The sequence below is a fragment of the Asparagus officinalis genome, chromosome 1 (genome assembly GCF_001876935.1).
Source record: "Asparagus officinalis chromosome 1, Aspof.V1, whole genome shotgun sequence".
Lineage (NCBI taxonomy): Eukaryota > Viridiplantae > Streptophyta > Magnoliopsida > Asparagales > Asparagaceae > Asparagus > Asparagus officinalis.
Window position 1 is genome coordinate 6,069,676 of NC_033794.1, and position 10,728 is coordinate 6,080,403.

Below are 10,728 nucleotides of genomic sequence, written 5' to 3' on the forward strand. Positions count from 1 at the left end.
GACCTTTGAGTTGAAGAGATTCATTGATTTTTGTCAAAGCGTCGCTAAGATTGTTGAATCTTCCCTTTAGTTCCTTGCAATATTATGAGTCGTCTGACGAGATAGGAAGCTTTCGAGTCGACTCAAGGTGTGTCGACTAACATCGCCTTTCGAGTTGACTTGAAGGGAACCTCGTCTCGGAATTCGAGTCGACTATCATCGTCTTACGAGTCGGCATGGAGGGGGTCTCGTCTCAGGTCTCGTCTCGAACTTCGAGATGTCGACTTTTATCGTCCTTCGAGTCGACACATGAGGTGTCGTCTCAGTTCGCCATTCGAGTCGACATAGGAATTGTCGTCTCATCTGGTCGACATTGATCTCGTCTCGTCTCGGTCTCGACTCAGACCACCTCTCGAGTCGACATTGATCTCGTCTCGACATCAAACTGTTGTCTCGTCTCGGTCTCGTCTTGGTCTCATCTCGGTCTCATCTCAGACCATCTCTCGAGCCGACATTGATCTCGTCTCGACTTCAAACTGTCATCTCGTCTCGGTTTATTGAGATGTTAACTTTTACTTGATTTGTAGGAGCTGTCGGATCAGACCATCTCTCGAGCCGACATTGATCTCATCTCGACTTCGAACTGTCATCTCGTCTCGGTTTATTGAGATGTTAACTTTTACTTGATTTGTAGGAGCTGTCGGATTGTTATTCTCATTGTTGATTTGGCTTCTTAGTTGTTCTTTGGCCTCGGATAGTTCTATGTAACTCAGATGATGACGTTTATCGTCTTCATTTCAACTTAAGCTATGTGTGATAACCTATAGGTAATTTTTGATGCTTACAGATACCCCCTCCAAAGTGTTTCATCCTCATTTTTTCATAGAAAAGGCTGAAATACTTTGGATACGATACGCTTGGGCTTCAATTTGCTGACTTATTTATCTTTCAGTCTATTCAGTATTTTATCGAATAGCTAAAATTCTTTCGGTACTGCATTTATCGCCTGACCGTTGTCGAAATCTTCAATCGAAGCTGATGTGTTGATTGCTGAATTAGCTCTTGTCGTTGAATCAACATTGAACCGATCATCTTTGTTAGGAGTTCATATTTGAATCATGATTAAACTCCCAAGGACTATCCTTTGACATGGGATTGATCTCCACCTTATTTCGGTAAAATTATCGACGCGTTGACTGGTGTCGGTTCCCGTTATGATGAAAACATAATTTATACTCGTACGTTAACTGGAGTCCACACAGTTTAGTCTCTTAAGGGGTTGGAACAGGGAGAATCAGTTTATACTCATATACTCTTTGGAGTTTTCGGGAATCAGTTGAACATCGTGTACCCATTAGAGGTTCAAGGAGATACAGTTTATACTGGTATACTCATCGAAGTGTCAAAATATACTAAAATTTGGTCGATAATGCTGCACAAACGCAATCGGGAGCATGTTAAATTGGGCCCATTTGTGAGACAGTCGACACTGTCTCGGAAGCGCGAGACATCGTCGATTATCTCGGAAGTGCGAGACAGCGGCATTTGTCTTGTAAGCGAACTGACATAGGGTTCGTCGTGTTTGTATAAAACCTGATGCTTGAAGTTTTTTCTCCATGTTTGGCCGCCTCCTCTGAGTTCAAAACTTTCTCAGGTCTTCTCAAAAGAGTTCTCAAGTCCTTCCCTCTTCCTTTATCTTCGGATTTCGTCGGATCTTGCTTGAAGATCTTAGGGTTTCTTCACTTTCTCTCAAGGTTTGATCTCCTTCTCCCATTTCTTTGCATTTTTCTTGATCCTTAATGGAAACCGAGCCTTTGGGTCACTTCTTGGGTATTTCTTATGATTTTTTTGATTTTAACCTCAAAACTATAACTTTTTTGTAGGATTCTGATCAAAAATCATATTTTTACCATATCACCGAAGAGATCTCGTGTTCTCCGTAGTAGATCGACCTCTCAAGCGGCCGAGAGAGGGGAGCCCACCATTGGTTCATATGGAGGTGATTTTTCTAAACTTTTGTTAATTCAAAAATTAGAATTTTACGAATTTTACATGTAGATCCTCATTTGCTCTCCTTTGCGAGGCATTCGGGAAGAGCCGGTATCCTCCTTCGTGGAGATCGACGCTAAAAAGATGTTGTTTTGCTTGGTCAAGACACATCTCAAGGCAAAAGGGGTGATTTCATGTTGTCTCGCACTTTGTTAGGCAGGGTATGTCGTCGTAATGTTCATACACGACGACGTACATTGTCTTTCGTGCGTAGTACAACGTAAATCATCTCGCCAATCATAAGGTGGTAACTCTATCTCGTGAGTTTATGAGATGAGTTCTACCCCTTGTTTTATCTTTAGAAATATTCTTTTCAACTGCATTCCAACGGATATATTTTCCTTTTTTCAGTCAATTTCTCATCCATGACCTTCTCCGGTAAAGAAGTGATCGGTCGAAGTGGCACTGCCTATGCTTCTTTTGACGGGAGTTCTCCTATTAGAGAGGCTCCTCAATTTAACACTGATTGTCCAGAGGATGTCCCTGGTCTCATGCAGCAAGGGGATCGTTGTATTTTGCGTCAATTGGTTACTGACATACCCTTGATCAAGTATCAGGATTCGACTGAACATTTAAGGAAGCCCTATTATCTGTTCGGCGACTCTATCGAGGATCGTGCAAGACTCTCATGTGGCTCGGAGCAATGGTTGAACAAGCATAATGGAGTATTTCAGTTCTTACCTCCTATTCCTTGACACTATTCCCTCATACAGCTTAGAAATTTAGCGGTGACCCGTGAAATGTCTTGGCGGCTGACGGAAGATCATGAAACGCATTCATTGCGGATTCAATGGTAGGGATGCTAAGATTCCTGGTTCTAGTGATAGGAATTCTATCCGAGGGCTTCATCCCAGGATACTGGATCATGACAGCTTGCCGCAGAATGAATTGATGGTGAAGGCGAATACTATGAAGAACCACTTAGCTCGATTAGGAAGAGAGCTACCGGTTAAGAAGCTACGTACTTAGCCATTGGGGCAATGAGTTGGCTGATAAAGGATTGTACGTCCTCATACGAGCTAGTATGTATGGTCTCCTAATTAGTGTAGATCATTGTCGGGTGTAAAAATTGACTTCCTGTTTGAGGGGTCGTTTGTATTTATAAGAGTGGCTTATTACAAACTAATGATTAATGTTTACGACAGAGTAGAAGGGGAATGAGACTTCTTGTTTAACGTGGGTTCTTCGGTAGCGGTAGGACGCCTCCCTCGGTGCTCGTGCCGAGTTTGCTTCCCTTAGACGATCCGATCGAAGTTACGGTTGGAGTTCAAATGCACGAGCTTGATAAGCATCAAGGCCGAATGCACCAAGAAGGCTACAATGCAAGAGTTTGCAGAGCCAATGAGCCAAGAGTCTCCAAATCTGAGAGTTCAGATTGAGACTTTAAAAATGCTAAGGGGGCTGTCCCAAAAAATGTCCAACCAACCACTTAAAAGGTGAAGTTCTAAAGAAGGCCAAGACCCTTTCTCATGTAGCCATCAATGGCTATTTATAGAGAAAAAGTGGTGAGCAACCACTTTCTTAGAACATGAGGGAATGGATGTGACCATTCCCTTAAATTATGGGAAATGACCCTTCTCATGTTGGGTATGGTTAATCCCTTAAATCATGAGAATTGACCGCTACCTTACTGGGTATGGTCAATCCCTTAAACCAAGGAAAGTGACTGTACTCATGCCTCAAGTGGGCGGCTGACAGGCTAGGCGAGTGTAGGGTCGAAAAATTGGCTGGGATTGATTCTCTTGTTTTAAGAAAACTGAGTTCGATCACTTGGTACGAAACTCTTACAATCACTCACACTCTCTCTCGATTACAGATAAAAAGAAGATTAATTCAGCTCTTCCTTGTTTAATGTGGGTTCTTGGTGGCGAAATGATGCTTCCCCCAATACTTGAGTCGAGATTGCTTCATGTTGACGATCAGAATAAGATTGTTGAAGTTTCTCACGTTCGTTAACCGGCTAGAACTGAGGTTCGAACTCCGGATCGGTACGTAGAAACTCTGATCTCCGATGATTGCCAAAAGTCCGAATCAAAAATCTCCAACTACTCTATAGCTGCTTGCGGCTATTTATAGAGCTTTAGTACGTAATTGACGTGCTACAATCGTAGGGTCGTGGGCGTAACCGACTCCTGAGATTTAGCCTATGTTAATTAATGGAGCGTAACGTACTCAGATTTAGCCCACGTGGGCTGACTTGGTCCTTGTGGCCGTTGTTAGACCCTAGAGGAGGGGTGATTAGGGTCTTATGCTAATCTAATCCGATTAAATACCAATTAAAACTAATTAATAAGTTATCCTAACAAGTATGAACTACAACAAGATATATGAGCTAGGATAAGCAATATGAACAATGAGATATATCCTAGCAAAGAGATATAGGCAATGTATGTGCAAGGATATAAAACTAACACAAGGTGATATATCCTACCAAAGAGATATACAATATGATATATGCAAGGATATGTAAACTAACACAAGGGTAAACAAAATGAACTAGATAGTGGATGAAATAAATGAGCAATGCACAATTGGCGATATAAGATAAATGCAAAAACAAATGCGCCAATGACAAACCCAAACACACTCAAATGATCACGGAGTTCGGACCTTCCGTCCTACGTCTCCGCTCCCCACTCCCGAGGAGAAATCCACTATTACAACCAGGTTTTCTACGCTCACCCGAATAACGTTTACACCTCACAGTGTCGGTTTTCAACGCTCACTGATCAACGTCACTCCTCACACTCGGTTTTCTAGTTCACCGAAAACTTCACAACACACTCGGTTTTCTAGTTCACCGAAAACTTCACAACACACTCGGTTTTCTAGCTCACCGAAAACCTTACAATCTCACAATGTAACAATACAACAAATAATTGTTCTCTAATATGGATGAGAACTCAATTAGGCTCAACTCAATGTTACTATCTCTCACAACCCCAAATATATTATGAATGCAAATACAATAAGCTCAAGTGGGTGTGTGTAACAATGAGATTAATCAAATCTAAACTCAATATGAAACTAGCTTTAATAAGATGATAATCAAACAAATAAATATAAAGCTAGAAAAGAGTTTAGAAAACTTCTCAATAGATGACAAGAGATGGAGGAAGAATAGTTGATTGCTCAAACTCCAATAGATGATCTCCTCAAGCTCTTGTGGAATTTTCTTCACAAACAAACTCTTGAAACAAACTTAAAAACCCTTCAACAAACTTGTAAAACTCTTTTTAAAACTCTCTTAAACATCCATAAGAAACAATGAAAGTTGAGGGCTTTTTATAGCCTCTTAAATCAGCCACAAACCCCCAAAAACCGAAAATATCTAAAACTAGCCGTTATAGGCTGAAAAGACCAAAATACCCCAAATTCCAGCATTCTAGAAATTTGTGTATCTAACTTTATAAAATCAATTAAAAATAGTAAATCAATTCCAAAAATTATGAAATTTTTACAGAAGGTTGTAGACATGTAGAAGAACACGTTAGAGAAAGAATTTATGAAAAATCATTTCTCATTTGAGAGAAATAAATGTTTGAACACAGATAAACAGTTTCTAAAAAACTGCTGAAAACTCGGTTTTGTAAATTCAATTAAAAATAACAAAACAACTTCAAAATTAGTAAAACTTGGGGAAATGTTTGTATATATGATAATAAATATGTTAACGAAGAAATTTTTCAAATCTCATTTCCCAATTGTGAAAACGTATCTGTTTTGTAAAAACATACACGGACACATGCACGTACATGAACAAAAAACTTGATTTTTCCAAAAACGAGTTCAAACAACTTGGAAACACTTTAGAATGGATTTGTAGACATTATACGAGATATGAAAATAGTGTGAACAAGTCTTCAATCTATAAACACAATATTTTCTAAATACAATAGAATATGAAACAAATAAAAGTGTATATGAAGATATATATTGTTTCATATCTACATAACTAAACGAAAACAACTTAACCATATGAAAACAAACATGTATATATATAAATATGTATTTGTTTCATATTTAAACTAGAAAATCAAAACTTGTATTTATATATATGACTATATATATATATATATAAAACCAAATATGTGTATGTGTGTATATGATTGAGCTTAAAGTATTGAACACACATAATATAACTCTAAACAAATATACCCAAGCAATCTTGATCTTCAATAAGCTTGACTTGGTACACTTGCGGATGAAGCTTGAACTTGGATCTTAAACTTGAATTGCATTACTTCAACCACTATATCCGCCATCCTCCATTTGATATGATCGTTATGGCGCAATCCATCAAACCTCCAACTACGTTGTTTGTCTATAATAAATAAAAAAACACAAATACTAGACAAACAACATTAGTGGTAAATTGTTTGTTAAACATCATCAAAACAAGAAGGCCAACAGCCGTTACAACCGAACTTCGTGTGGATGATGAGCCTCGTTGCGTGGTGAGGTTCGTTAGACAAGCTTCGTCTTCACTGACGAGCCTCATCTTCACTGACGAGCTTCGTCTTCATTGACACGCTTCAAATCTTGTTTCCAACGACAAGCTTTGTTGTTTGAGACGAGGTTCGTCATAGTAATGACCCTCGTCATGCTTGTTATGAGTTTCGACTCTCCAAAGCCAAATGATTAGCCGATGATCTATGAAGATCCATGAGAGTGGAGGAGAGATAGGCTTTTTGACTAGCCTCTCCATCTCCTCCCCCTCCTTTCATGTTGATGATGCCTATTTATAGGCTTAGGACCATTATGGAGTGAGTTAATGGGTTTTAACTCCCCTTATAATGAGGGAGTTATGGTTATTAACTCATATTTAAATGAGTGAGTTAATGGTCATTAAGTCTTCTTAAATGAGTGAGTTATGGGTCATTAACCCTCCTTAAATGTAGCATCTGGAAATGGTGACAAACGAGATTCGTCAATAACGACAACGGCGAACTTCGTCTTCAATAACGAACTTTGTTTCTGGCGAACTTCATCTTCAATGACGAACTTCGTTTCTGGGCGAACTTCATCTTCAATGACGAAGTTCGTCTTTTGAGGGGTGAGGTGCTATTTGACGAGGTTCGTCTGTGGATGAACTTCGTCTCCTGAAAGGGCTTCATTTCCTAGAGGAGTTTTGTTCCCAATGATGAACTTTGATGTCGAGCCTCGTTGCGTGGCGAACCTCGTCTTGTGACGTTGAGCTTCGTTGCATGGCGAACCTCGTCTTCTGACGTCGAGCTTCGCTGCATGGCAAACCTCGTCTTTTGATGTCGAGCTTCGCTGCGTGGCGAACCTCGTCTTTTGATGTCGAGCTTCGCTGCATGGCGAACCTCATCTTTTGATGTTGAGCCTCGCTGCGTGGCAGACCTCGTAGGCGAAGCTGTTAGGCGAGCTTCAATCAGTTCAGGTGAGCTAAGTTGTCAGGTGAACTTAGCATTGCAGGCAAACTTCAATGTTCAGGCGAAGTCCGGTCTTGCAGGTGGGCTTCAGAACATGCTGCGAAGAACGGGTCATAACTTTCAAACCGTAAGTCGGAATTGGACGAATTATATATGAAAATCAACTATCTCGACGAGACGGAGCCAACCAAACCATCCCCAAAGGGTTCGGTTTGCTCCTGTCCGTTTCGTCAAATTCTTTATGGTTTGAGAGATATTAGCATTTTTTGTCAGTTTTGAGAGATATATAAGAATATTAATTTAATTCTGTGCATCAGACCGGTAACAACTAGTAGTCAAATAAAACTGTATCCGACCTTTTGGCTCATCAGTTTCCGTAATTCTAACGGCGTTCTCCCTTTCACAACCTCATTTCTTCAATAAGACCTCCACCTTCAAAATCTTCCCCCATAAAATCTCCCGCCGTCAAATTCCTTCATGCGTTCTTCTCTCTCATCATCGTCATCATCAGCATCATCTCCCTCATTCAATCTCAAACCATCCCCCACACTCTCCCTCTCTCCACTCTCTCACCTCCCACACTCCACTCACCGCTCAACTCTCTCTCACCTCCTCTCTCTCTCCTCCCTCCCCCCCTCTCTCTCCTCCACCCACTACTCCCTCTCTCTCTTCCACCAAATCAACAGACCCAACACCTTCGCCTCCAACAGCCTCATCCGATGCCTCGCCAAATCCCCAAACCCAAGCCACAGCCTGCACTTTTATGCCCACATGCGGAGAATTGGGATACCCACTAATAATTTCACTTACCCATTTGTTCTTCAAGCCTGTAGCAAGGGTTCTTTGATGCCTGAAGGTGTTCAGATTCATACCCATGTTTTAAAATTTGGGTTTGATAGAGATTTGTATGTGAGAAATGGTTTGATTGGGTTTTATTGCGCTTGTAGTGATCTGGGTAGCTCTAGAAGGGTTTTTGACGGCTACCCATTTGTTAGGGATGTGGTCAGTTGGAATGTGATGATCGTCGGGTATGCGAGGGCTGGGGAGATTTGTGTTGCGGAGAAGGTGTTTGATGATATGCCTGAGAGAGATGTGGTTTCGTGGAGTAGTATGATTGTGGGTTATGTTTCAAATGGGATGTTGGAGAAGAGTCTGAAACTTTTTCGACAAATGATTGATAAGAGATTGGCAGTGAATGAGGCGGCGTTGGTTACTGTTCTATCTGCATCGGCTCAGTTGGGTTTGTTGGATTATGGTAGTTTTGTTCATGAAAGTATAAAGAAACTGAAGTTTCCGTTAACGATCAATATTGGTGCAGCTTTAGTAGATATGTATGCAAAATGTGGGTGTGTAGAGCTTTCGAGACAAGTGTTTGATGATTTGCCTAAAAAAGATGTTTTTGCTTGGAACGCGATGCTTTGTGGATTAGCTACTCATGGGTTGGGAAAAGAAGCCCTTGATCTTTTCGAAAGATTTACTGAAGAAGGTTTTCATCCGACAAATGTGACTTTTGTTGGAGTACTGAATGCTTGTAGCCGCGCTGGTCTGGTTAATGAAGGAAGACAACATTTCAATTCAATGATACGTGATTATGGTATCGAGCCAGAGATGGAGCATTATGGATGTATAGTTGATCTTTTAGGTCGAGCTGGGCTTGTAAATGAAGCGGTCAAATTGATTGAAAATATGAGCATTAAACCTGACCCAGTTTTGTGGGGAACTCTATTAGGAGCGTGCAAAATGCACGGGTTAGTTGAGCTTGGTGTATCGATTGGAAGTAAATTGCTTGAGTTAGAGCCTGCCCATGATGGGCATTATGTTCTTTTAGCTGGTATTTATGCAAAGGCGAAGAAATGGGACGATGTATTAAAGATTAGGAAATTGATGGCTAACCGTGGTACTAATAAATCTGCGGGTTGGAGCTTGATAGAAGCTCATGGAAATGTTCATAAGTTTGTGGCAGGGGACAAAGATCATGAGCGATCTTTGGAGATCTATAAAAAGCTTGAAATGATCGGATTGAGATTGGAAAATGCTGGTTATTTGCCTGGTATTTCGTCGGTTTTGCATGATATTGGAGATGAAGATAAGATTCATGTGATAAAGGAGCATAGCGAGAGGCTAGCTATTGCTTTTGGATTGATGGTGATACAAGTTGGATATCCTATAAGGATTGTTAAGAATCTTAGGGTTTGCGTGGATTGTCACGAGTTTAGCAAGATGGTAGCAAAGGTTTTTGATAGAGAGATCATTGTGAGAGATGGGAGTAGGTTTCACCATTTCAAGGATGGGAGATGTTCTTGCCTCGATTATTGGTAGGAGATATTGATTTTGGCGATGGGAACGCAAGCTGTTTGATACCAACCGCACATAAATTATGGTTTTCTTCCGGGCTTCGAACCAGAAGGTTACTGAATAGCATGTTCAGATCATGCTTTTTATCGTTCTTTCGGATATCTACATTTGTATGTTATTGTTATCTGGACCAAGTTCAAGATGGAGGCTAAGGCTGTGACAATTTAACAAGAACTACTGTTTCAAAGAAAGGAAACCATTGTTCCAAGCAAAATGTAAGCTTTAGCTTTTTCAACTGTTGTAATCTACACATGGTATGATTTGCAACAGGATATGCACATATTCTCACAAGTGTGAAGTTATTGAATAACACAGCAAGCTTTTCTGCTCTAATAACAACTGAAAGAGAATGATGAGTGCAGGAAAGGTTATGCGTACAAATGCAATGAATTTAAAAGTTGGGTGTTAGAAGCAAGCGCTCTCTCTCCCCTCTTTCGAGCATCCTACCGTGAAACATGACATAACAAAAGGAGAGCTTGAAATATTTGCTTTCTGCTCCCAAAATCCAATACAAATAAAGCGAGCAGCTGTATAAGCAGAAAGAAATGACAATGTTGCAGTTCTAGATTACTCATCATGGATATGATTCTGTTTACGTAACTGGCAACCTTGCTTCAGAAAAATTCTTTATATATACATGAACTATATTGGCTTACAAAAATATGAAGACCTCAAAGGTCAAAACATTGAAACTTCTTGTAGTATAGACAAACACTACTTGTAAGTTGATTTAAGTTTGCTTTAGAATCTCAACGGAATTCCTTCCCTCATCTAAGAATACAACAGCTGAGGATGAGCTCTTTAACTCAGAGGAACACCATTCACAAGATAATGATCAAGAAACACCACTGTTCTCTTCTTCATGCTTACGTAGACAAGGTAGAGAGACTGAAATACCTGTCATCAGGAATTCAGAAGCTTCTATATAGAAGTTGATCAGTTATCAGAT

The 10,728-nt window shown here is 40.3% G+C and overlaps 2 protein-coding genes across 5 annotated transcripts in view; one reads left to right on the forward strand and one right to left on the reverse strand.

Annotated features, from left to right (window-relative positions):
• LOC109829826 (pentatricopeptide repeat-containing protein At3g62890-like) lies at positions 7,902–10,138 on the forward strand. The gene has a single exon (XM_020396877.1). The coding sequence runs from the start codon at positions 7,902–7,904 to the stop codon at positions 9,741–9,743; it is 1,842 nt and encodes a 613-aa protein (XP_020252466.1). The 3' UTR covers positions 9,744–10,138.
• Positions 10,324–10,728, reverse strand: part of LOC109847256 (pentatricopeptide repeat-containing protein At1g10910, chloroplastic) — a 14,378-nt gene continuing 13,973 nt past the window's right edge. Inside the window, exon 11 of one of the 4 annotated variants that reach the window (XM_020416504.1) lies at positions 10,324–10,667. The gene's annotated coding sequence lies outside the window, so the exon portion shown is untranslated. Of the gene's footprint in view, positions 10,701–10,728 lie in introns of all 4 variants that reach the window. The other 3 variants (XM_020416496.1, XM_020416500.1, XM_020416490.1) reach the window with 3 other exon arrangements.

Bases quoted from the DNA above. Each gene is read 5' to 3' on its own strand.
- LOC109829826 (XM_020396877.1), top strand. From the start codon at position 7,902: ATGCGTTCTTCTCTCTCATCATCGTCATCATCAGCATCATCTCCCTCA.